This window comes from Molossus molossus, unplaced genomic scaffold, assembly GCF_014108415.1.
Source record: "Molossus molossus isolate mMolMol1 unplaced genomic scaffold, mMolMol1.p scaffold_m16_p_22, whole genome shotgun sequence".
NCBI lineage: Eukaryota > Metazoa > Chordata > Mammalia > Chiroptera > Molossidae > Molossus > Molossus molossus.
In genome coordinates, this window is record NW_023425358.1 from 15210773 (window position 1) to 15238272 (window position 27500).

Here is a 27500-nt window from a genome sequence, read left to right on the forward strand (position 1 = left end):
CAGAAAGTGGAGGGGTGTCTTCGGGTGAGGATTAAAAAAAAGGTTTATGATTCATGACCCAAGCACCCTCCTTATGAAACCAGAAAAAGAAGAGCAAATTCAGACAACAGGAAATAAAAGGATGGAAATAATAAATATAAATGTGGGAATCAGTAAAACAAAATAAATAATAAAAAAATAAATAAAGTGTTAGTTATTTGGGAAAAAGCAATAAAATGATCCCTATCAGGGAATGAAAGAAGTAACACTGTTACAGAGCCTACAGGCAATATTATGAACAAAACTTAATTTGATACATTTGACATTAGAAATGGACAGATTCCTTTACATTCACAGAAAGTAGAAAGTATGAATAGCTTTACATCTATTAAAGGAGTTAAGTTCTTTATTTAAAATATCCCATAAAGAAAACTCCAGGCCCAGATGTTTTCACTGATTAATTTTAGCAAATATTTAAGAAAGAAGTAATACCTCCCTACAGCAATTATTTCAGAAAGTAGTGGAGGAAAAATCACTTCCCAAGTCAGTTTATTAAACCAGTATTACCCTGATATCAAAACCAGATAAAGATGTTATAGGAAAAGAAAATAAACCAATATCCCTTAAGTACATAGATCAAGGTCCTTAACAAAATATGAGTGCTTGAACCTAGCAATACATGCAAAGAATTCATTATGGCCAAGTGGGGTTTATCCCAGGAATGCAAGTGGTTTTACATTCAACATTTCAAGCCTTGTAATTTGTCACATTAACGGAATGAAAAAAAAAATATTGTGATCATAGCAACGATGGAGTAAAAGCATTTGACCAAATTCAACACCCATTTATGAAAAAACATACTTCTGCAAACTAGGACTCAAAGGAAACACCCTCAATCTAATAAAAAGGCATCTATTGAAAACAGTGACAGCTGACACCAGACTTAATAGTAAAAGATCACTCTCCTTCTAAGATTAGGAATAGGTCAAGGATGCCTACTCCTACCACTTTTACTGAACTTTATTACTGAAAGTTTTGGCCACTGCAATAGGCCCCTAAAAAATTATATAGTTATGTTTACATACATGTATGTATGCACACACATTACATATAGCTATACAAGAAAGACAATTGTGTTTATTTGCCGATTATATGGTTGTGTACATAGAAAATCCTAAGGAGTCTATAGAACAACTAATAGAACTATTAAGCAAATTTAGCAAGAGCATAAGATAAAATGTCGATTCTATTTTTATACACTAGCAAAGAACAACTGGAAATTTTAACATTTTTTAAATACTATTTACAATAGTATCTAAACCCGTAACATGTTTAGAGATAAATTTAACAAAATATTCACAAACCTGTGCACCAAAAACTGTAACACTTCCTGAAAAAAATTAAGACCTAAATAAGTGAAGAGACATAATCTGTGCATGGATTGGAAGATTTGATATTGTTAAACTGTTTTATAAGGGCCATAATCCCATTCAGGAGGGCTCCACCCTAAAACCATTGCACTAGGGGGTTAGGATTTCAACATGTGAATGGGGGGAGGGCAGACAACACAAACATTCAGTCCACAGCAACAAGGTTGAAGCACAGGGAACTCCAGGGGCAGCAGGCTCAGGTGCCCAACCCGCTGGCTAGGTTGGAAGGGTCTCTGAGGCATCCATACTAATCATGTGGGGCACAGCTCACCAACAGGTCAGGAAACACCCCTTTCTGGAAAATGACACTGGGACCTCTGAGAAGGCACCAAAGGATTCAGCTCTACATTTTTTTAAATCCTCACCCATCGACGTGAAAGAGACACATCGAGTGGCTGCCTCCCGCACGACCCAACCAGGGGCGGGGGACAAACTACAACCGAGGTACATGCCCTTAGCGGGAACCGAACCCGGGTCTCTCTGGACTGCAGGCCGATACTCCAACTGCTGTAGCTCTACATTTTTAAGGAAACTTCTGGTGGAGCAAGAAGGGGCTGGATGAACAGAGACTCTGCCCCATCCTGGTTCTGGGTTCTGAACATCTACCAGCTAATTCCAGGGAAGGGCTCTGATAAAAGTCCAAGTGCAAGAAGCACGGCAGGCTTGAGAAGCTGATAGTCTTTGCACAGCTGGTGGCAGCTATCTTGGGCTGCATAACCCTGCTTTCTTGCTGCCCCGTCTTGGGTGGCAGCAGGGCATAGTGCTGACACCAACCCTGAATGTTTCAGAGCCAGTCCTAGCTCCAATCTATCCTACCTGAACACTGCCTCTGAGCTTCCTAATTCAAACACTCATATCTGGCACCAAAGACAAGTGGGAGCACTTCCAAAGAAGGGGCTGCAAGCTGGGTAGGAACTCTAAAGTTTACCATTATTCAGGGAAGTCCTGGCCTTCATGAAGCCTAGCTTCTCCATCTGTGAAATAAGCTGATTCCTGCCCTCATCATCCAATGAGAACTCTGAGGTCACATGCTGTGCACTTGGTGGGTTCTTAGCAAAGTTAGCTCACCCCCACTACATGGGTGAAAAGGCAGCATTAGGTCCTGTTAAGAATCCAGGTCACAGGAAAGGTAAAACCATTTTCTAAAAAATATATAAAAATCAATGCGATACACCATTAATAGAAAGAAGAAAACCCCCCACATTATCATCTCACTTGATACAGAAAAAAAATTTGATAAAATTCAATAATTCTTCATGATAAAACACTTAGTAAACTAGGAACAGAAGGACTCTTCCTTAATATAATAAAGGCCATATATAAAAAACCCACAGGCAGCATTATACTCAATGGTGAAAAACTGAAAGCTTTTCCTATAAGATCAAGAACAAGGCAAGGGTGCCTGCTTTTACCACTTCTAGTCAGTTTAGTGCTGGAAATCCTAGCTAGAGCAATAAGGCAAGAAAAAGAAATAAAGGCATTAAAATTGGAAAGGAAGAAGTAAAATTATCTTTGTTTGCAGATGATATAATCTTTTATGTAGAAAACCCTAAGTATTTCACAAAAACACTGCTAGAGTTAATAAATACATTCAGCAAAGTTGCAGGATAAAAATTCAACACACAAAATCAATGTGCCTCTATACACCAACAATGAAAAATCCAAAAAGGAAATTAAAAAAGCAATTCAGCCCAGCTGGTTTGGTTCAGTGGTTAGAGTGTCAAGTCATGGGTTCGATTCTGATCAAGGGCACGTGCCTCGGTTGCGGTTCAGTCCTGGCTCTGGTTGGGTTATGCAGGAGGCAACCAGTGGATTTCTTTCTCTCTTCTCTCTCTCCTTCCCTCCCTCCCTCCCGCCTTCCCTCCCACTCTGACTGAAGATAAATGGAAAAATATCCTCGGGTGAGGATTTAAAAAAAAAAAGAAAGCAAAACCACTTACAATAACATCAAAGAGAATAAAACATATAGGAATAAATTTAACAACAGAGGCAAAAGATTTGTACACTAAAAACTACAGAACATCACTGAAAGACATTAAAGAAGTCTTAAATAAATGGAAAGTCATTTCATACTCATGGATTAGAAGACAATATTGTTAAAATATCCATACTACATAAAGTGATACACAGATTAAATGCAATCCCTATGAAAGTCCCAACAGTTTTGTGTGTTTTTTTCAGAAATAGAAAACATTCTAAAATGTATATGGACCTCAATAACCAAAACAAGATGAAAAAAAGAACAAAGTTGAGACTTATACTTCCTGATTTCAAAATTTATTATGAACCTGCAGTAATCATGAATAAGGGTAGACATAGAGACCGACCAATGGAATAAAATAGAGATTCCAGCAATAAGCAAAAAAAAAAAAAGGCATATAGTTACGTGTACATACATTGTCAATTGATTTTTGACAAGGGTGCCAAGACCATTCAATGGGGGAAAGGATAGTCTTTTTAATAAATGGTATGGGTAAACTGTGTATCCACATATAAAAGAACGAAGTTGGAGTGTTATCTTATACCAAGTTATGAAAAACAAACTCAAAATAGATTAAAGACCTAAATGTAAGAGCCAAAACTATAAAACCTAGAAAACAAGGGAAAATGTCCACAGTATCGGATTTGGCAATGACTTCTTGAATATGACACCAAAACAACAAAAGAAAAACTAGGTAATTCTACTCTATCAAAATTAAAAAGTTTTCTGCATCAAAGAAAACTATCAAGAGAGTGAAAAGATAACTCGCAGAATAAGAAAAATATTTACAAATTATATATCTGCTAAAAGTTTAATAACCAAAATATGCAAAAAACTCCTACAACTCAACAGCAAAACAGATAACCCAGTTTAAAAATGGGAAAGACTTGAATAGACATTTCTCCAAAGAAGACATAGGCCAACAAGAACATGAAAAGATGCTGAATATCACTAGTCACTAGGGAAATGCAAATCAAAACCACGAGATAACACTTCACACCCATTAGGATGTCTATTAACAAAAAAAGCAGAAGAGAGCAAATGATTTTGAGGATGTGGAGAAATTAGAAACATTGTGCACTCCTGGTGGGAATGTAAAAACGGTGCAGCTGCTGTGGAAAAGTTTGGCAGTTCCTCAAAATTTAAACGTATAATTACCTTATGATTCAGCAATTCCACTTCTGGTTTTATACCTAAAAAAACTGAAAGCAGGTACTCAAACAGATATCTGTACACCCATGTTCATAACAGTAGCCAAAAGATGGGAGCAACCCGAGTGTCCTTTAATAGATAAATGGATAAACAATATGCAGTATGTACACATATGGAATATTATTCAGCCTTAAAAAGAAACAAAATTCTGACAGATGCTACAACATGGATGAAACTTTAAAACTATTCTAGCCCTGACTGGTGTGGCTCAGTTGGTTGGAGCATGGTCCTATACACTGAAAGGTTGTGGGTTCGATTTCCAGTCAGGACACATACTTAGGTTGCAGGTTTCATCCCCAGTTGGGGCACGTAAGGGAGGCAACTAATCCATGTCTCTCTGTCTCTATCTCTGTCTGTCTCCCTCCCTCCCTCCCTCCCTCTCTCCTCTCTCTCTCCCTTCCTCTCTCCTTGAGTGAGGATTAAAAAACAACACTATTCTTGCCCTAGTTGGTTTGGCTCAGCGGTTAGAGCATCGGCCTGCGGTCCTGAGAGACCCGGGTTCGGTTCCCGCTAAGGGCGTGTACCTCGGTTGCAGTTTGTCCCCGGCCCTGGTTGGTCGTGCGGGTGGCAGCCACTCGATGTGTTCCTTTCACATCGATGTTTCTCTCTCTCTCTCTGTTTCTCTCTCTCCCTCCCACTCTACCTGAACAAAATATGGAAAAATGTCCTCAGGTGAGGATAAAAAAACAAAAAAAACAACAACACTATTCTACATGAAATGACAATGTATGATTCCACTTACACAAGGTACTTAGAATAGGCAAATCAATATAGATAAAGTAGAATAGAAGTTACCAGGGGCTGGGGAAAAGGGTGGTGGTTAGGAGTTAGTGTTTTATAGGGACAGAGTTTCTGTTTGGGGTGATGAAGGGCTGTACAACAATGTGAATGTAATTAGTACCACTGAACTAACTGTATACCTACAAATGGTTAAAATGTTAATACTATGTTATGTATATTTTGTCACTAAAAATATATATGCTTAGATGGCCTGAATGGGGGGGGGGGGGAACACGCAGTTTTGATCAAAACAGTGATTTTCTAATGGCCTGGCCCAGGCCTGCTGATGGCCCTTGAGCTGGCCTTAGCCTTAGCCGCCTGGTGCCTGAGGTAAGCACAATTGTTAGGAACTCCCCCTCTCCTTTGAGGCAGGAAGTTTAAATTATCAGGTCAATTAGGAAAGATACAACCGAAAAATACAAGTTTCATTCACGCTTCAAGGAGGCGTTTCCTGGCTTGGTGCCACTTTTATTATTTTTGGCGGAGGCTGCTGAAAGCCCCACAGACCCAGGGAAGGTACAATGTGATCTTTGATTTGCGTTTCAAAGATCAAAGAGAGTGAGTTTGGGTGTAAATGCAGATAACATTTCAGAGATCCTTTCATGAAAGGAGTCACTAGACCAGGGCAGAAAGGGAGCTGGTGTGTTACGTGTGTTCGCCTTGAGAAAAATTTTCCAGTGAATTCGGCTGTCCATGGCCCCAGTAACTCCTGGCCTGCATCCAGGTCCTTGGCCCACGGGATATTAGGTCCTTGGGCTGGAACCTTCTCCCACCTCTTGTCTAGGCACTGAGAGGGCGGGAGGAGGGGCATAGGGCCGTGCACGAGAGGGGCCCCCAATCTCATCCTATGCCGGCTTGCCCAACGTCCCTGGGTACTGACTGGGCACGTCACTCCTGGGAGGCAGGCTTGGCCTTGGCAGCCTGCCCTCATTGTCCTCTCTGGGTCCAGTCTCGGCTGGGGTAGAGCAGCCCAAGCCCATCAACGATGAGAAACTCCCAGGCCCCGCCCGCCAGCAGGTCGAGGGTCCTTGGGCCAGAGCTGCCCGGCCCTCTCGCTCTGCGCCCGAGGTATGCAGGAGGTATGCAGAACTAGGCTCTCTGAACACTGGGCACTGGATGGTGAGAGAGACTTTCCTAAGGAGCTCTGCGGGCTCTCTACGCCCAAACCTTTCCTGATGCCCGCAGCCTTCCGTGCCCATCTGACTCGGGGCAGTAACCACGGACTGTGGTGGCACCAGCGCCTGCACCTCTGCGGGAGCCAGGTGGGGGCCGCGGCCCCTCCTTCTAGCTACTCAGGCCTCATCCCCAGAGCGTCCCCGCCCACCCGCTTAGCTCCGCCCGCCCCGCCCGCTCCGCCCGCCCCGCCCGCCCTGCGCCTGCGCACGCGGTCCTGTGTGCTCTCGTGGCGCTTGGCGCGGCGCAGGGCTGAGCGCGATCCCGTCAGCCCTCGCGCCGCGCTGCCTCGCTGGCAGGACCAGGGAGCGTCTGCGCGGCCGCGGCTCCACGGCGCATGGCGCAGGCGCGGCCTGGTTGGGAGGCCAGCATAGGGTGGGCCGAGAGCCGGAGCGGGGACGTACGGGAGGCTGTGCGCACGCAGGGGGTGTGGCTGCACGGCGCGGTGGGGCCCTGTGCTTCTCGCCGCTGCGAGTTGGAGTCGCTATCTTCAGCTCTAGGGTCAGTGGGGCGGCGAGAACCCGGGTGACCGGCGGTGGGATCCCGCCCTCCGTCCCTTCCCAAATCTCCATCCGCGGAAACGCGCTCGGAGCCTCCGGACTGGGTCCCCGCTGTCCTTCGGCCAGCGGGCCTCAGTTTATCAATCCGCGCCGAGGCTGAGGGGACGCCTGCAATCATTTTCGGGTGGTTCCCGCCGTCGTCGTCCTCAGAGATAGCGTCCCTCCTCGCCTCACGGTGGCCGATCTTGTTCTCCACTTTCTAGGTGACACTTGGACTCTCGCCTTCGGAGGGAGACGCGTCCGCAAGGTCTCTGGCTGCAGATTCGTGGACCCTCTTCATGAGCGCCTGTGGTAGCCGTAGGTGGGTCGGATTCTTACTGCGGTGGAGCTTGTGAGTTCAAATCCCCGCGGTTTCTTGCATGGCGGTTACAGGAGGGGTGGTGCAGTGGTCTGCCCTGAAGTGGAGGCACTTGCCATGAGGCTTTGGGCAAGTTATTCTACTCCTGGGGCCCCGGGGTCTCCTCAGAGTAGAGAACGTTCCATTGTTCCAGGTGCTGGCTTTGACTTTGCGCAGGCCAAGTGCGCGTGAGCCGCAGTATCTGCTCCTTGATAGAGCGCTGTCCCGTCCAGGAGAACGGCCCAAATTACACAGTGCCAGGCAGGGAGAGGAGAGAATTGAGACAGACCAACAGATTGATAGGCATAGGAGAGCCAAGATTCTCTCACCAGTCAGGCCCAGGCTTAGGAAGGTTCAGGCCTTCGCAGGGTTGACTGTTTGGCGCAGAGAAACCTTTGAGGTTGCAGGGGGCACACAGGAATAATGATGAGTTGGGAGGGTGACAGCTAGTGTTCTGAGTGGGGATGGGATGTCTGAACTGGGAGAAAGGGAGGGCAGAGATCTGGGTAGTGCATTGGCTCCTGAGCATGGGATGTGGTCTCTGGGCGACCTGGGACCTAACCTCAGATTAGTGATAGCAGCGATGCAGTTATTGCTTTTCAGAGCTCGGTGAGGGACTGGACTGGTCTCTGAGTGTATTGTATTATGTGCTATGGGCCACTGCTGCTGGCAGGCCCTAGCATATTGTTTCTTTGTATTAGGATGGGAAGGGCTTTCATGTGAAAGACTGAACCCAGAGTAGGGAATGTATCTAAGAGGTTCTGTAATGCTTGGGTGGCAGAAGTAGGTGCTGGTGGCTCTGGCAGCTTCGAGTGCTGCAGTCCACCCTGGGAGGTTCTGGGCAGAAAGACCAATAGAACTGTGCCTTCCTGGAGGAACTCACTATGATGGGCGATAAAAACATGGGAAACTGCACATGGTGCCGTTAGGTGTGAGTTGGTAGAGAATTGAGATATGGTGGAGGGGTTGTTGGAAAAATTGCACAAGGAGGGATGAAGCAGAGGGTTCTTTGGAGGCTATGAGTGGATCTCTCTTTGCAGAGATTTGGGGAAGTGGTTATAATTAGGCTAAGTGGGCAGTGTGAAAGCCCTGGGGGAGGGCTTCTTGCACTGGAAATGAACTGTGCTTCCTTTCCCACTTCAGGGCTCTTTGAGCTACTAAGGGTTGATCACTGCTCTCCAGACCGTTTGCAGGAGTAACTTTGGGGAGGTGAGAGAAGATGCAGCAAGTGGGACTAAACTGGGGTATCAGATGCTGGGCTTTTAACAGGGAAGGGAGTGCAGGGAGGTGATGGTCAGTATTGGGGTGGCATTGCCTGTAGGCTATACTCTGAGTAGTGAAGTGAGTCTGGAAAGAATGGGGGGAAGGCTAGAGACAAAAAAAATAGTAAGGTCCTGGGCTTCTGTCATGCACGCGGGTAGTATCTACCATGCTCCTGATGCTGTGATGTAAAAGTATCTTATGGCCATCTGTGCCATAAGTTAGTGTTTGGGCAGCTGGAGGACTACTCAGCTGTAAAGTGTAGTTCAAAATTGGTGTGGTGGAGTTGATGGTTAAGTGTTTGGTCTCTAGAGCCAGGTTCAGCTGCCTCTGCCACTTACTGGTTGGTGTGTGGCTGCAGACAAGCAACTTCACTCACCACTCTGCCTCAGGGACCATAATAGTACCAACCTTATGAGAGGGTCAGTGTTTGGTGTGGATAGAGCACTCAGTAAAAGGTTCCTACTGTCATTCTCCTGAAATTCTCTGATAGCCAGGCTGTTCAAGAAAGCCCAGGAGGTTCCAATCTGGCCCCCTTTCCTTCTCCTGGTACTGGCAGCATCTGCCATCACACCTTGCCCTTGAAATGTCACAGGTGGCATTTGCCCACTTTCTTGGACCTCCAAGGCCAGCTTCCCAGGCCCTTCTTCCATTCAGAGCTCCTGGTGGGTTACCTAAGGTTTGCCTGCTTGTTGCCTTCCTCCTATAGCCCGATGGTGACAGTTGGGCCTAGTTTTCGTTCTTCCCCACCTTGTTTTTGGACAGATTGCCTTGGATGGTGACCTGCGTCTGACAGTCCCATGAGCTCTTCTCAGCTCTCCTGAGGCCGCAGCTGTCAGCTCCCCTGACCCTCAGCACTTACCTGGAACACCTGGGGTTTGCCACGCCCCTTTCTGTCCATTTGTGTCCTGAGTGTCACTTCTGACCACCCTCCCCTCCTGTGCCATCTCTTCTTCCCTTCTCCCCTTCTTTCTAGTAGTTGGTGCAGCAGCTTCCCTTCTACTCCCAGCATGCCTCGTGGCCGGCGCCGGCGGCAGGGTCCTCGTAATCCCATCCGGGCTGCAGCCAATTATGCCAACGCACACCCTTGGCAAGAGATCGACTGGGCCTCTCCCGGGGCTGCATATGCTCCCCTAGTGGATCCCTGGATTGAGCAGCCCTGCTGTGGGGACCCTGTGTGCGTGCGCACGACCATGGAGCAGAAGAGCACAGTGAGCAGTGAGGCCACAGAAAAGGGTCCGCCTGCTGTGCGCATGCCCGGCCCACGACCCCTCAGGGTGGACTTCCACTGGGTGCCCGGCTCAGACCCAGGCACCTTTGATGGCTCTCCATGGCTGCTGGACCGCTTTTTGGCCCAGCTGGGCGATTACATGTCTTTCCGTTTTGAACACTACCAGGACAACCTCAGCCGCGTCTGCGAGATCCTCGGGCGCCTGACAGGCCGAGCCCGGGCATGGGCAGCCCCCTACCTTGATGGGGACCTACCCCTGCCTGATGATTATGAACTCTTTTGTCAGGATCTAGAGGAGGTTATTCAAGACCCGAACAATTTTGCTGAGTATCATGCTGCAGTGCCCTGCCCCTTACCCCCAGCCTCAAGCCAGCCACCAGTGGCCCCACAGTTACCTGTGGTGAGGCAGTACTTAGCTAGGTTCTCGGAGGCCCTGGCACTCAACATGGGTGCTACCTCCAGGTCTGTCCCAGCCACTGTGGCCACCCCTGCTGTTTCTGGTTCTGACTCGACATTAAAAAATGCTCTACCTGAGCAGCAGATGGCCAAGAAGAGCAGCCCTGGGCCCACTGAGCCCCCTGCCTTGTCCAGTTCTGCGTGCAGCACTAATCTTGATCTGGTGGGGCCAGCCTCCTCCCAGCCAAGGGAGGTGACCCCCAAACCTGTCCTTGTACTTTCAGAATCTGGTGATTCCCCTGCCCAGAAACCAGATCCAGCTCACCCAAGGGGTCCAGAACCCCAGAAGACAGAGGAGGTTTCTGAGGCAGAGGGAGACCAGGAGGTATCTTTAGGTGGCCCACAGGGAGTGGTGGACATCCCAGAGACCCCAGGAGAGCCACCATTTTCTCCTGCTCTTCACCCTGCAACCCTGGATTCTGAACAGGGCCCAGGCAGGTGTAGCAGTGCCCCTCGTGATGAAGTGGCCTCTGTAGTCAAGGAACCCCATAGTCCCCCGTCAGGAGCGAATGGCATTGCCAGATGACTAGACAGTGCTACCACCTGTTGCCCTGTCCACTTGCCCCGTTGCTGGTTAGGAGGTGCATTTATTTGGACTCTGCCTTATCTGAGCACAAACAATCCCCTTCGTCCTCCCCTTCCCTCACCACAGTAGACTGTTAGCCTCTGCCCTGTGCTCCTCATTCTGACTTCCCTGGTGGCCCAGAGGCTGTTTCCTGCTGGGCTCTGCAGTATCCTCACATCTGCCCTGGGAGTGCCATCTTACCCGGGCTTGTTCTCATTGGTTGAACAGAGTTCTGTACATCAGTCCCCATCAGGTATTTGCACTGTCTTTGTAAATCGTACACTCCCACCCACACAGAACCCCCTTTCAGTTCTGGCTGAAACTGGACTGGGTCTGCCATGCCAGCCTTGTTTGGATCTGGTCCCTGGATGGTTTTTGCTTTGACCCCCCCACCCCACCCTACCCCCAGCTCTGCTCCTGTGACCTGACCTCTGGGCTGGAATTTAAGGAAGGTTGCATGGAGGAAGTGGACACTTCTATTGTTGAGTGTGAGTCAGATGGTATCTTGATAGAGAAAGATGCTTTTCTGTGGGTTTGTCAGCACTTCTGGTCAGTTGGGAGGGCTCAGATACAGGAAGGTAAGATGCAGTCTCAACTCTGTTCCAGGCATTTTCTCCTTCTGTATATTAACATTCTAGTCACCTGATTTCCTTGAATCTTTCTGTCTCAGTGCCTTTGTCCCTGTTGCCCTTCTAACTTCTGCTCTTAAACAGTCATTGCCTTATTGCCTACTTTTGCAATTGCTTATTCAGCATTGAAACCCCAGCACTGTACATGACTTGTATACCTGGGTACACTGTGAGCCTCTAAGGCATGGGCTCCATCTTAGCTTGGGTCTCTAGTACACAGTTGGTGCTCATTAAATGTGTGTTGGACCCATGGCTGAGCCTGTGGTGTAGTGGCTGCTGACAAGCAGAGTCTTTGTTCCATTGGCAGGATCACTGTACCCATTCCGTCAGGAACAGAGAGGCTAGGCCCTAGCCGTAGCACCCCAGGTCAGTGTTGCATGTGTGGTTGGGAGCTTTGAGGAGCAGAAGGCTCTGGTTGAGGAGTTGGGCTAAATGGGTGGAAGTGGGAGGCCTGACAGGTGGAGTTTGGCCTTGAAAACTGACTTCTGAGAGTGTAGGTGAAGTGAGGAGCAGGCAGCAGATCTGAGTTGTGAAGCCCCAGGGGGCCAGAGGATTGGAATGAAGAAAGACCTGTTCTGCATAAGGATGGGTTTTCTAATAATGAGAGCTGAGCTGGGAAGCCCCCTCAAGCCAAATTTAACATGGGATTGGTACAGTGCACCAACTCAGAGGAGTGGTTAGGCAAGAATTTCAAGCCCCTTTCAGCTTTACAATTGTAAATAAAACAAAAGAACACCTTCCTGGAAAGTAGGAAGAAGAAATAAGTAGAATCGGGAACTGCAAATAAAACTAGTTATTTTAGGGAAAATTGTAATAAGCAAACATCTGATAAAAAATTTAAAGTACATTGTTGGGATTATTTTATTTAGTAACTGTCACTTAAAAGGCTCTAGGTTCAGATGGTTTTATGTGTGAGTTATTTTAAGGCAGATACCCTCTAAGTAAAACAGTTGCAAATCTTAGAAATAGGTGAGAAGCTAATATAACCCTAAAAGCAAAACAAGCAAGATGACAAATCATGTGCAGTCTGATTCTGAACAGATGTGGAAGATTTTCCGTGCTGTTGCTCAGGTCCAGGCCCTCTTACAGGCACGGGTCTGACTGCTCCTACCTCCCCCAGTCAGCTGTGGCTGGGCTTGCCTGTGGGTCTGGTATGGTTGGTGATAGAAGGACCCTCATTTGAGCTGGCAAAACAGCTCTGGCAGTAGAGCCTAGAGCTGCTTCTGAGGGGATGGTCCAGTTGACCCCTACTATGTTGCTGGTCTCTGCACAGGCTGCCTGCCTTTCCTGTCTCCATTTAGTGGACCTGGAATGAATTCCTTCAGCTCAAGATTCCATTTTCCCTTCCGACCCCCTGTCCCATTGGGGCTTTTCCTTCCTCAGGCCCCAGACAGCTCCTGTGGGCTTGGGTTATAATCTGACACTCCTCTCCTGAGGGCCAGCTCTGCCAAGGCAAGCCCAACAAGATTTGGGGAGAGGCCAGGTGACCTGTTTTTTAATTTGGAGAATGGTCTTACTGTGGTCGGACTGTCGGCATGAAAGGAGAGGAGAAGGGGGCATGGCCTCATTGGTGATGGCAAAGGTACCTGTTCCTGGGTGGCATCAGGAGAGGATGGGAGGGCTGTGTCCTGGCCTGCCTCACAGGCAGTGTGTATGGTGTTGCAAAGTGACAGCTTTTTCTGGCGCTGTGCCCTGCCTTTGGACAGATGCAGTGACCTAGCTGCTTTCCCATTCTTTAGGGGAGCGGGAACACGGCCAGGAGAGGAGGCCCTGCTGTGCTTGGTGGGTGGAGGGCCCGCTGGACATTTGCCACTCCCCACTCTCCACACACAGGTGGGTGACCCCAAAGAGGGTGCTCCTGAAAGCTGCATAGTCTGGTAGGGTTTGTGGACATGCTACGGCCAGGCTGAGGTGCTCGGGCCTGCCTTCTAGATCATCGTGCCTGTCCCTCACTTCCCTCAGAAATACCTGCAGATTTTATTTCCTAATGATAGGACACAGTGGGCACTATGGGAGAGTTTTTCAAATACCTATCTCCAAGGAAAATTCTAACACCGGAAGTACTGAGGAAAAGGTCCTATGAGATACTGAACATTTTATTAAAGCTGCAATAATGAAGGTGCTTGGAAATTGGTGTGGACGGATGAACAGAGGAGAATAGAGAACTTTGGAGTAAAGCCAAATAAGGAATTTAGTTCATGCTAGAAGTGTTTCAAATTAGGGTAAAATGGATTATTCAGTAAAAGAAGTTGGAACAACTGGTTAGCCATTTGGAAAATACCAGCCTATACTCCAGATGAATTAAAGATTTCAACATTTAACTGCTGAGCCAAACCGGCCAGGGCAAAGATTTCAACATTTAAAAAAATTATTTAAAGTAGTATAGGGTGAATTTTTTTTTAGTCTGTGACTTTTTTCCAGGACTTACTTTAAAAGTTTTAGATACCCAGAATTGTCAAGACATGGAGAAACAGACTTTTATGCTGTTGGAGTATCAAATACTACGATTTGCCCACATGATGTTTATAGGCACGCAGATGCTGACCACTTGCCTTGCATACAGTTGGTCGTTGCTCCTTCCTCGGTGTGGAGCTTCAGAGCATGGACTCGAGCTTGGTTACACCTTGCCTGTTACACTTGGAAGCTGACAGTCTTCGGTGTCACCTGACCTATAAGCTGTTAGAAAAGTTTATCGGCACAGGACATGGGAGGGTTAAATGAGATAACCCCCAGGCAGTGACCTGAGCCCTAGTGACTGTCTAATGAGCCTAACTGCAGCAAAATGAAACAGCCCAAAGGTCTGACAGGAGTGAGGTAAACAGAGCTATTATTCGTTATATCAGTCAGGATGTGTGCCTGATTGTGCTGCAGTAACAAACTTCTAGCATCTTGTCACAAATTAACTGGGGCACCCCCTGCGTTTATAGTCTCTTAGGGACCCATGCCAACAGGAACCCCACTGGATGTGTTTCTACCACCACAGAAGGAGGGTACAGACTACAGTGAACCACAAGTGATACATGTCTCCCCTTCCACTACCATTATTGTGGCCAGAGAAGCCACCTGAGTTTGGATGGATGAGAGCATCTAATCCTGCTGTGGGATGGGGTAGGATGCTCAGCCTTGAGAAGAGCAAGCATCCACTCAGCACAACTCAAGAGTGCAGCCATCGAGGAGTGGGTGGCGGATTGCATCAATACTCTGGAAGGATGCCTGTGTGCCTTTGTCAGGGTGGTATGGCTCAACAACAGAAATGTTTTGTTTCACAGCTCTGGAGGCTAGAAGTCCAATATCAAGTTATTGGCAGCTGACAGTCCTCAGGGTATTGGAAACTACAGGGGTAGTTTCTCCTGAGGCCCCTCTCCCTAGCTTGTGATGGCTGTCCCCTTCACATGATTGTCCCTCTGTGCCTGTGTCCTGATCTTTTATGAGGATGCCAGTTATATTATTAGGGCCCACCCATATGATTTAATGTAACCTTAATTTCTTCTTTAAAGCTCCTGTTTCCAAATAGTCACATTCTGAGATTCTAGGGGTTAAAACTCTGAATTTGGGGGGAGACACCATTTAGGCCATGATACTGCACAAGATGGGTTTCTTTTTTTTCTTTTAAGAATTTTTTCTTTATTGATTTTAGAGAGAGGGAGAGAAAAACATGGATGAGAGAACATGTCTCCTGCATGTCCCCCGCTGGGGATTTGGCCCACAACCTGGGCATGTGTCCTGACCTGGAATTGAACTGGTGACCTCTTGGTGCATGGGTCCATGCTCAACCACTGAGCACACTGACCAAACCAAGATGGATTTCTTTTTAGTTATTTATTTTGCAATTTGGGACAGGGTTGTCATGAGAACCTTCTGAGTGTCACTGAATGCCCATGTGCAGAGCTCCTCTAGGCCTCTGGGGCAGAAAACAAGTGCCCGGTTGTTCTGTATGCTGGGCTTTTCTTCCTTTTTTATTTTTTATTTTTTTTTTATTTTAAATTTCTCCTGCCTCTAGGGGGGAGGTTCTTTAAAGAGCCATGCTTAGAATGGGCTTCTTTTTGTTTTTGTTTTTTTGGGGGGGGGGGTTTATCCTCACCCAAGGACATTTTCCCATTTTTTGTTCAGACAGAGTGAGAGGGAGAGAGAGAGAAACATCGACGTGAAGGGACACATCGAGTGGCTGCCACCCACACGACCAACCAGGGCCAGGGACAGACTGCATCCGAGGTACATGTCTTCAGTGGGAACCGAACCTGGGTCTCTGTGGACCGCAGGCCGATGCTCTAACCGCTGGGCCAAACTGGCCAGGGCTTTTCTTCCTTTTTTAAACCTCACCCGAGGATATGTTTCTATTGATTTTTTTTAATTTATTTTTTATCCTCATCCGAGGACATTTTTCCATTTTTTGTACAGACAGAGTGGGAGGGAGAGAGACAGAGAGGGAAACATCGATGTGAAAGGGACACATCGAGTGGCTGCCACCCGCACGACCAACCAGGGCCGGGGACAAACTGCAACCGAGGTACGTGCCCTTAATGGGAACCGAACCCGGGTCTCTCCGGACCGCAGGCGGACGCTCTAACCGCTGAGCCAAACCGGCCAGGGCTGTTTCTATTGATTTTAAAGAGAGAGGAAGGGAAAGAAAGAGAAAAACACTGATGTGAGAGAGAAACATTGATTGGTTGCCTCCTGTATGTTCCCTGACTGGGAAATTAACCCCAAACCTTTTTTTTTTTTTGGTATATGGAATGACACTCCCACCAACTGAGCCACCCAGCCAGGGCAGGACTCTTTTAATTAAGAACTATTTCCCTACCTGAGGGTCAAAGACATTACACTGTATCCCAAGTCTTAATGCTTTGCCTTTTACATTGGCTGGAATCTGTAACAGTATGGGGTGCAGAGGGATCTGCTGTGAGCATCACAGCCTGAGAAGAATGGTTTCTCCGCCCACCTATGCTGAATGTGTACTAGGAGTGGGAAATAAATGTTGACTGTGTGAAGCTGCTGAGTTTGGGGGCTTGTGTTTTCCACAGCATGACCTAGTCTATCCTAACTGATAAGAGGACCCCATTTCACCCTTCCCATAGGGCAGGTGACTGTCAGTCTCCAGTGCTGGATGCCATGCTGGCCAAACCTGTTCGTGGTGTCATCTCTCATACATGCCTGGCTCCCAAGTCTGCTCCATTCCCCATTAATATCTAGCTTTATGGTATGTCTTCATTATCCGATAGAGAAGCATCCTCCCCTCCCTTGTTCTTCATATTGTCTTGGCTAGTTTTTAAAACATTTTATCACAACACAAAAGTGGGCTGCTTTACGCCTAGCTCCTAGCTTCAGCAGTGGTCAGTCCTCTCACCCCAGCGGTTCTGTGTTGGTGGACTGCTGGGCTGAGCATGTTCTCTGGAACAGCAGGCGTCCTGAGCTCACTTTGTTTCTCCGCCCACCTGTGCTGAACGTGTACTAGGAGTGGTGTCCACATCTGCAGATGGGTGACATGATCTCTGTTACAAGGGCATCAAGAGTGGGCCTGAGAGGAGCCTCTGGCCTGCAGGGTGTTCTTGACAGCCCATTCCTTCTCTCCTGGCCTCGGGCACACAACCAGGGTCAGGACCTGTGGAGGATGGGTGCTTATCCACTTGCCAGGTGCTTATGTCTCCCCATTGGCGGGACCATCAGATGGTAGAGAGGGATGTCCCTGGGCTGCTTTCCACCTGTGGTCAGCACAGGGACACCTGCTGGCTGCTGGGGGTGCCACATCTTGCATTCCCCAAGGTTCCAAGTGCATAGTGTCATAGCATTGTCATTCACCTTGACACTCATACCATAGCCAAAGCTTTCTGAAAGCTATGGGTGGCCTGTGAGGGCCTGCAGGATGGAGGATCCTGGAGGCATGTTGATTGGGCACCTGATCCAATGTGCTGTCCCTCGGGGCACCACAGTGTCCCACCACCAAGACCCTGTGTTCCTGCCCTGAAAATCACGATACAAATGGGATCCTTGGGGTGATGGCAGCCAGGAAGGTGACCCAGGGCCAGTGCACCTGCCCCAGGCGCACACTTCATAATGCCCACTTCAGCTTCCTAGTCCCCGTTATTGTCCCCCCACTCCCAGCAAGTAGCTGAACTCCTAGTCTCACTTTTGCTGCCTGTAAATTAGAACTTCTGCCTCACATGTGCCTGGAAAGCAGCCGGCCCCTCAGGGCTCTCATCACTGTCCCTGAAACTTCTCTCCCTCAGACTTCAGCCAAGCACTGCTGACAGCCTCTAGTGTGAGTGCACACGTGTGGGTGTGTGCCCCAGACACGTGTGTGTGCACAGACCTGCAGCCCATTGTGAACATGCAGTGCATTTGTAGGCACATCACTTGTATGCCTGGTAGATCACTGGAAGGACTCCCCGATTTGAGATGGACTCTGCCGCAGGAGCAATTGTGTGGATCCCTGTCAGAAAGTGCACCACCACCACCAGGGTTAGGGAACCCCTCTCCAAGTAGGACTGGGTTCCCAGGAGCTGCCTGGGCACCAGCCCGCGGGAACCAACCTCCTTCCCATGCCCTAGGTGAGTGTAGTCTGGGTGCTGTCTTCAACACTGGGCAGCTGACCGCTATGGACCAGACCTCTGGCAGAAGTGGGCCCCAGAGGCTGGCACTGGCACGTGGGATGGTCACACTTCTCATAAAACCACAAGCTTCTCCATGTGTTCACCAGGGATAAAGAGACTTGAGGCTTGTTGCTGGCCAGGTTCCCACCCCTGACCGTAAGTGCTTGGGGACAGGCTGGCTGAAAACACCCCTCAGTCGGGCTTCCTTCCTGCCATCTCGCCGGGCTCCTTGGACCCGCTCCTGGGGGTAACGGATGTCCTCAGCTGCAGCTTGAGGCGCCTGTTCATGGAGAGGCCCTGCCCGCCCATCCTGCCTACCCTGTAGCCCAGCGGCCCCTCACCCTGGCATTTCCTTCCTTTCAGCCTGGTTCTGAGGAAAAGTCTGTGACTTTCATCCTCAGCACCCACAGCTGTGGGAGGCCCTTGCTGGCTGTGAGGAGACTGGTCATTCACACCTCATACCTCCAACCTTGAGGCTGTAAGACAGCACCACGCCTTTTAGACATCACTGTGCCTTATCTCCCGAAGGCTCACTCCTGCTGCCCCAGCCCAGCCTGGCCCTGCCAGTGCATTGGCTGTGACATGGCAGGGAAGAACAGGCCGGGGTGGGCTGGCTGTTGGGCTCACCGTGTGGGCCTTGACTCCAGCAGAGGATCCTGGTCCTGGGAGACTTGGCTATAACTTGACCTTGGTTACCCTCTGCCCCAAACGTAGTGGGGTTCATCTGGAGAGGGGTGTTTTTAGACCTGGTGGGGTGAATGTCCAGGCACTGTGGGGCAAAGCCTGCAGGCCAGGAGACCCCCTTAGTCTTCATAGGAGTCACTGGAAGCCAGCCCCAAGCTGAGGGGCCTGGGACACTGCCCCCAGGGAGGTGAGGTCAGTGTCTGCTCCTGCCTGAGGCAATCTAGTTTGCTAGAGGTGATGGCTGAGCTTTGCATGAGCAGAAGGTCTAAGTTATGGAGCAAGTGACTCGCTTTTCTTGGATGGAAGGAGAGGTTTCAGGCCAAGGACAGAGGTGGGTGGCTGTCCTAACCCCAGGGCCTTCAGTAGTGTGACACTGTTGGCTCTACCGCAGAAACCTGTATCTGTGGCTGTCCCCTGAGTTCTGCTTAGGGGAGTCACTGGCTCATAGGGAGGTGCCCTACCCTGCAAGGGTGCCCAGGCTCGAGGGAGCTTCTGGCAGCAGGGCTCCAGTGTTTTCCCTGTGCACTCACAGAACAGGACCTTGCCCAGTCTTAGGCCCAGCTCCATCAGTCAAGGCCAAGGGCACTGCCTGCTGCTCCTGGGAGACAGATGTGGCAGGCCGGCCTGGGGCCAGTCTCAGATCCTCTACAGAAAGCGCTGTTGAGGGTGTGCCTATCACCCCCCCCCCCCCCCCCCAGTTATATCAGTCACCTGGGGAGTTGGGAATAGCTGTGGTTGGGGTGTGTAGTTGCTGCCAAGGGGAAGGCGGATGCAGGGACGATGCTGGGCTCCCACCTCCCCACCCAGCTCTGAGGCCCAAGGTGTGCAGGACTGGGCTGCTTGTGGCACCAGCTTCCCTCCTCCCTCCTTCCCTGTCTCCCTCCCTCCCTCCCTCTGGGGCAGGTTTGGCCAGGCTGCATCCCGGAACCCTCCCCAGGATCTGCATCTTTGAAGCCATGGATACTGACAGAGGATTCAATGAATCCAAGGTCGCCAGCCGGGTGTTGACAGATGCCCGGCCATGATACTATTTCTGATTTAATAACCGAATGGGAGGCTGGCCCTTGGTAATAATTAGGGCTAATTACTGAGGAGGTGTTGACAGATGGGCTGAGAGGAAACAAACTACCTTTATCCCGGGGCTTAGAGTCAGATTACCGGCCCGTGCTATCTGCCCCTCAGAAAGTAGACGCTTCAATCACTCACCAAGGCTTCAAAGGGGCAAGGGCCCTGACAATGCATGGGGTTTGGAAAGGAGCTATGAAGTGCGCCTTTGACTTCAACTCACCAACGGAGCCCCATTCCAGAAATGGTTTCTTTGTGAAGTTTGAGTTACCCTGGGCAAACCTACCTCCAAGCTCAGGCAGGCTGGGGCCGTGGCTGGCCCGCCCACCTGCCCAGGTCCTTCGGTGTGGTGTTTCCTTGGCCTGGGAGTGTGTCCAGTTCTTTATATGGCTGTGAGCTGCAGGTAAGGGGATCAGAGCTTATCCCAGCAGGCTGTTCCTTCCCTTGCCTCATCTGGACACAGCTTTTCTATAGCCTTCAGGGGCAGGTCTGGCCTCTCTGTAGGGGACCTGATTTATGGTAGGACCACCCCTTGGGGCCCAGGTGTCACTTATAGGGCTGCCCACCCCCATCTTAGCCTATGTTGTAGACAGGACACTGACCCCAAGGGTCTCAGTGACCGAGAGGTGAAGGGCTGTCCTGAGTCACAGCTGTGTTGTATGTGCACCTGAAGACTCTACTAGATCTCAAAGATGGTGGGGTGCTGTGGTCAGACCTCCATTTCCTGATGGGAAGCAGCAGCCCTGGAAAGTTTCCCAGTGTTTTGGCTGCATCTGTGATGGAGCTTTGAGGGGTCAGCTCAGAGAATGTCACCAGCTAAGGTCATCATGGCTGAATGCAGAGGCCCATTCTGGGACTCTGGGCTTTGCTATGGTCTGTCCTAATCAGGAAGGTGGGAGGGCAGTGAGGCCTCACTCAGGACCAGCCTGTTCAGAGAATGTCTTTCAGGTTCCATTTGAGGCCTGGGAGGTACAGAGGAGTGGGCCTCCGTTCCTGCTGGTCCAGGGGACCAACCAATTCAGAATTTTCCCACTGGAATGATTGTGCTACTTCAAAGAGAGAATGAGTAGGTCGGACTGATGGAGAGCACTGTTGTTAGATGGGGTTCTTCCTTTCCCTGGCATGCTGCTCTATTTCTAGAAGTAACGATGATGATGATGGTAAAGGTCACCCACTAATTTGCTTAACTGAATACCGACTACCTTGTGCTGGGGACACTACTGATGAATTAAAATCTATTTATATTTTAAAAAATAGAATGGTAAATTATTTTAAATGGGAGAAACACCTAAAAATTGGCATTAAATCTGTTTTAAGGTCTCCTTAAGTAGAATTAGAAATTGGCTCTAAATCTGAAAGAATCAAAGCAGGAAACTGGATTTTCGTAACACATTAGTGGTAAATGAAATGCCATTACCTATAGCATGAGGAAAAAAACACAAAAATATTGTACAACATATTTCCCTCAGAAAATGGCCAAGAGATCAGTGTGTTACCTTGTACACAGACCCATGTCTGAGCCCTGTTCCCTTTTATTAACATCTTATATTAGCATGGTACAATTGTCTTGGTAATGAAACAACATAGAGGCATTGTTATTGATTCAAGTCCATTTCTTGAGTTTTTACATAATGTCCTTTTTCTGTTCCAAGATCCTATCCAGGACACCACATTGTATTTAGTCATCCTGTCTCCTTAGTTCCTCTGGACCGTCACAGTTTCTTAGACTTCCCTTGTCTTTATGGCCTTCACAATTTTGAGGAGCACTGGTCAGACCTTTTGTAGACTGTCCCTAGCTGGGATTTGTTGCATGTTTTTCTCATGATTAGACAGGGGTTGTGGGTTTCTGGGAGCTAGACCTCAGAGATAAGTGCCAACTCATGACATCATAACACTGGTACATGCTGTCAACATGACATCACTATGGATGTTAACCGTGGTCCCCTGGCTGAGGTAGTGGTTGTCAGGTTTCCCCACTGTAAAGCTACTGTTTTCCCTGTTTCCAGACTGTGCTCTTAGAAAGTCACTTTGGGAAGCCCCTCATCAGGGCTGGGTGTTCTACTCTGCTGCCTTGAAGGCGGAGCATCTACATACATTATTTGGAATTCTGTGTGGGAAATTTGTCTACTCTCCTGTCTTTGCATAAGTATGAACTCATGAATATCTATTATTCATATGTTATGATTATTGTGAAATGTTCTTACAGTGAGTCTTAACACCTGCCCACATCAGCATTGCCACAGTCCGGATACAGAAACTGTTCCATTACCTCAGAACTCTCCCCCTGCTGCCCCTTGGTAGTCAGCCCCTGCCCCTCCCCCTGACCCCTGACAACCAGCCATTTGTGCTTTCTGCCTAGTTTTGCCTTTTCCAGAATACCATATAACTAGGCTCACATAGTATATAGCCTTTTACTCACCATAATTCTCTGGAGATTCATCACATTGTTGCATTTATCAATAGTTTGTTCCTTTTTATTGCTCAAGAGTGTTTTATTTGCCCACGGGTAGGGAACCTTTTTTCTGCCAAGGGCCATTTGGATATTTATAACATCATTTGAGGGCCATAGAAAATTATCAACTTAAAAATTAACCTGCTGCCCTGGCTGGTTTGACTCAGCAGTTAGAGCATCAGCCCATGGACCAAAGAGTTGTGGGTTCGATTCCAGTCAAGGGCACTTACCTCAGTTGTGGTTCGGTCCTGGCCCTCGTTGGGGTCATGCAGGAGGCAACCAGTCGATGTGTCTCTCTCATGTCAGTGTTTCTCTCTCTTTCTCTCTCTCTCTCTCTCCTCCCTCCCACTCTATCTGAAGGTAAATGGAAAAATATCTTTGGTTGAGGATTAAAAAAAATTAGCCTGCTGTATTTGGTCAGGCTAACTTGGTGAGGCATGGGATGTTAGCTGGTATTGATTTTGCGGGCCTTATATGGCCTGCAGGCCGGACATTCCCCACCCCTGCTTCACCCATGGATGTCATTTGGGTTATTTCCCATTTGGGGCAATGTGAATGCAGTAGAACTGCTATAAGCATTCAGGTACATACTTTTGTTTGCTCATAAGTTTTCACTTCTCTAGAATAAATATATAGGGGTAGGATTGTTGGGCAATATGATACATGTGTATTTCATTTTATACGAAACTGCCCCATTGTTTTCCAGAATGCTTATATCATTTTGTATTCTCACCAACAATGTATGAGAATTCCAGTTGCTCCACATTCCAGCCAGCACTTGGTTTTGTCAGTTGTTGTTTTTTTTCTTCTAGCCATTTTAATGGTCTGTGGTCTTCAATTCTAGTTCATCTAAGTTGTTAAGCTTATGTGCATTGAGTTGTTTATAGTATTTCTTTATCATCCTTTTAGTGTTTGTGGATAACCCGTCTTTCTTTATTATACTTTGTTTCTTCTCTCTTTTTTTTGGTTGTCAATCTAGCTAGATTTAACCATTTTATTGATCTTTTTAAAGAACCAATCTCTGGTTTTGTTGATTTTCTCTGTGGTATTACTGTTCCCTGTTTCATTTCTCTCTAGACTTATTTCCTCCCTTTGGCTTGATTTGGGCTTATTTTGTTCCTCTTCTAGTTTCTTTTTTTAATGTTTTGTTTTTTAAGTTGATTTTAGAGAGAGGAAAGGAGAGGGGGAGAGAGAAATATTGATTGGCTGCCTCCTGCACTCCCCCAGGGGGTCAAGCCTGCAACCTGGGCACATGCCCTGACCAGGAATTGAACCAGCAACCCTGGTACATGGGATGATGCTCAACCAAGTGAGCCACACCAGCCAGGCTCGTTGGGTAATTTTTGTTTTGTATCCTAGACATATCCTGGATTGAGTATTATGTTGGATCCTTTGGAGAATGTTGGGTTTTGTGTTAGCAGGTAATCAACCCAGTTAACTTTGCATCACAAGTTCTGTCTCGCCCTCCATGGGCTATGGTTTTAATCTCATTTCAATTTTCAAAGCTTTTGAGATGCTGCTATGAGTCTGTCCCACATATCAACCACTCGGGGGTTTGCCTGAGACTTGGGTGGTGGTTTAAATCTTAGTCCACGTGGTAAAGCTGATGCTGCTTTGGGCCTGTGCCAGTTTAAGAATGAACCTTGAACTTTTGTGGGTTCCTTCACAGAATTAAGGGACCTTTTTATCTCCCCTCTTTACAGTTCTCTCCCCAAACCCTGCACACTGCCCCCCCGCCCCCCAACACATACACTTCATCCTGCAGGGCCCCCTTCCCTTGGTTACTTGGATCAGAAAGACAGGGGTTTCCCAAAGAGTTTCTTTTCCCTCTCTAGGGCCCATCTCTGGGACACCACCAAGAGAGAAGAGAAAAAAAAAAAACAACTGACCATCAGGGATTTCCTCTTACATTCTTTTTTTTTTTTTTTTTTGCAAAAAAATAAATTTATTTTTGTTACAGATGTTTCTCCCCACCCCAGACACCCTCCTCCTGATCCCACCCCCCACCCTCCCCAGCACCTCTCACATTCTTTAGATTTTTTCTCTGTATAGAAATTAGGGATTTCTCTCTAAGTCCTAGCCATACTGCCTTGTAGCTATGCAACCTGGGCCTACCCTCAGAGCAATGCCTAAGACATAAAAATAAAAACGGGAAATTCTCCTAGTACATACAGGTCACTTCTCCAAGTTTTTGCTTACTTCCAAAATCTGGCTGCTGTTGTTCACATTTCAGAGTTTTCAGGTAATTGCTTTTTTTACATCTTGTCCAGAGTTTTTAGTTGCAAGCAATCAGAGAGAGAGGCTGTAGTGAGCTGACTTCATCCTGCCCAGAACCGGAAGCCTCTCAATGTAGTTTCATTTACATTTCCTTATGAACATGGTCAAGCATCTCTTCATATATTTAAGGACCATTTGCATATCCTTTTTTGTGAATTTTATGTTTTTATGTCTTTAGCCCATTTTTCTATTTGGCTATTAGTCTTTCCTTCCTTAATATTGAAGATTTTATATATTTTTACAGGTACCAGACTCTCATCTTTTTTGACATGAAAAAGTTTAAAAATTTATTGTTAAGTATTTATCTTCTTAGTTGGTATTATAAATGGGATTTTCTTTTAACAGGTTATTGTTTGTGTGTGGAAGCTTGAGCTCTTTTAAAAAAATAAGTAATTTCATTTATTTTTCAATTACAGTTTATAGTAATATTATTTTGTATTAGTTTCAGGTGTACAGCACCGTGGTTAGACAAACATATACTTTACAAATTATTCCCCCTGATATTTCACGTACCCACCTAACCATACATATTTAATACAATATTATTGACTATATTTCTAATGCTATACTTTGCATCCCTCTATTTTATAACTGCCATTTTGTACTTCTTAATCCCTTTACCTTTTTCACCCAGTCCCCCGACCCCGCTTTCCTCTGGCAACCATCAGTCAGTTCTCTGCATTTACGAGTGTTTCAAGCTTGTCTGTTTATGCTATTCTTTAGATTCTACATATAAGTGAAAAAACGTGGTATTTGCCTTTCTCTGACTGACTTATTTCATTTAGCATAATACTCTCCAGGTCCATCCCTGCTGTCTCAACTGGCAAGATTTTATTCTTTTTTATGACTGAGTAATATTCCATTATATATATACTATAGCTTTTTTGTTGTTTTTGTTAATCCTCACCTAAGGGTATTTTTCTATTGATTTTTTTAGAGTGGAAGGGAGGGAAGGAGGGAGAGAGGAGCGAGAGAGAGAGAAACATTGATGTGAGAGAGACACATTGATCAGCTGCCTCCCACACGACCCTGAGGAGAGCTGGGGATCAGACCTGCAACCCAGATACATGCCCTTGACTGGGAATCGAACTCAAGACCCTTCGGTCTGTGGACTGATACTCTAACTGCTGAGCCAAACCAGCCAGGGCTACCACAGTTTTTTTATCCACTCGTCTTTTGATGGGTACTTGGATAGCTTCCATATCTTGGCTATTGTAAATAACGTTGCAAGGAACATAGGAGTGCATATATGTTTTCAAATTAGTGTTTTGAGTTTCTTTGGATAAATGCCCAGAAGTGGAATTGCAGTTCCATTTTTAATTTCTTGAGGTAATACCATACTGCTTCCCACAGTGGCTGCACCAATCTGCATTCTCACCAACAGTGCACCAGCGTTCCCTTTTCTCCGCATCCTTGCTAACACTTGTGGTTTATTGATTTTTTTTTTTTTTATCCTCACCCAAGGATATTTTTCCATTTTTTGTTCAGATAGAGTGGGAGGGAGAGAGAGAGAAACATCGATGTGAAGAGGACACATCGAGTGGCTGCCTCCCGCACAACCCAACCAGGGCCGGGGACAAACTGCAACCAAGGTACACGAGGTACACGCCCTTAGTGGGAACCGACCCAGGTCTCTCTGGACCGCAGGGCGACGCACCACTGAGCCAAACTGGCCAGGGCTTGTTTATTTTTTCATTTGTTTCCTTTGCCTGAAGATATATATCAGAAAAAAATGTTGCTAAGAGAAATGTCAGAGATTTTCCTGCCTATGTTTTCTTTTCAAGTTTTATGGTTTGAAGCCTTATATTTAAGTCTTTAATCCATTTTGAATTTATTCTTGTATATGGTGTAAGAAGGATACCTACTGTCAATTTTTGCATCTATCTGTCCAATTTTTCCAACACCATTTATTGAATAGATTATCTTTACCCCATTTTATATTCTTACCTCCTTTGTTATATATTAATTGACCATACAGGTGTGGATTTATTTCTGGGCTCTCTATTTGATTCCATTGATGTATATGCCTGTTTTTATGCTAGTATCATGCTGTTTTGATTACTATAGCCTTATAGTATAGTTTGATATCAGGTAGTGTGATACCTCCAACTTTGTTCTTTCTGAACCCTTTTTGTTTTATTTCCTCTACCATATGAAATTTTTTAATGTTTGACTCTAACTTATCATTGATTATCTAGGGCCCTTATGTATATCATCATATCATCTGGAAAATAGTTTAAATTCTTCTTTTCCAATTTATAAACCTCTAATGGACTTTTCTTGGTTAATTTCATTGGCTTAAACCTCTAGTATGATGTTGATAGTAGACAGTGGATGTTCTCATCTTAGTGGAAATAACTCCAGTATTTCTTTAAAGAGTAATGTGTTGGGCCCTGGCCAGTTTGGCTCAGCGGTTAGAGCATCGGCCTGTGGTCCAGAGAGACCCGGGTTTGGTTCCCGCTAAGGGCATGTACCTCGGTTGTAGTTTGTCCCTGGCCTTGGTTGGGTTGTGTGGGTGGCAGCCACTCAATGTGTCCCTTTCACGTCAATGTTTCTCTCTCTCCCTCCCACTCTATCTGAACAAAAAATGGAAAAATGTCCTCAGGTGATGATAAAAAAATAAATTAAATAAATAAATAAAAAGTAATGTGTTGGCCCTGGCCAGTTTGGCTCAGCAATTGGAGCGTCAGCCCGCGGACCCGAGAGTCCTGGGTTCCATTCCCGCTAAAGGTACGTACCTCGGTTGTGGTTTGTCCCCGGCCCCAGTTGGGGTCATGCAGGTGGCAACCAGTAGATATGTCTCTCTCACATCGATGTTTCTTTCTCGCTCTTCCTCCCACTC

At 47.2% G+C, this 27500-nt stretch overlaps 2 protein-coding genes across 2 annotated transcripts in view; both read left to right on the plus strand.

Annotated features, from left to right (window-relative positions):
• Positions 1–7324: 7324 nt before the first annotated feature.
• On the plus strand, positions 7325–11303 carry RTL10 (retrotransposon Gag like 10). The gene is made up of 2 exons (XM_036276927.1): positions 7325–7416; positions 9478–11303. Exon 2 carries the CDS (start codon positions 9723–9725, stop codon positions 10923–10925), a length of 1203 nt encoding a protein of 400 aa, XP_036132820.1. The 5' UTR covers positions 7325–7416; positions 9478–9722; the 3' UTR covers positions 10926–11303.
• GNB1L (G protein subunit beta 1 like) overlaps positions 7325–27500 on the plus strand; it is a 61538-nt gene continuing 41362 nt past the window's right edge. Inside the window, exon 1 of the mRNA XM_036276929.1 lies at positions 7325–7416. The gene's annotated coding sequence lies outside the window, so the exon portion shown is untranslated. The remainder of the gene's footprint in view (positions 7417–27500) is intronic.

What these genes read in the sequence shown, in the direction of transcription:
- RTL10 (XM_036276927.1), top strand. Translation starts at nt 9,723, where the DNA reads ATGCCTCGTGGCCGGCGCCGGCGGCAGGGTCCTCGTAATCCCATCCGG.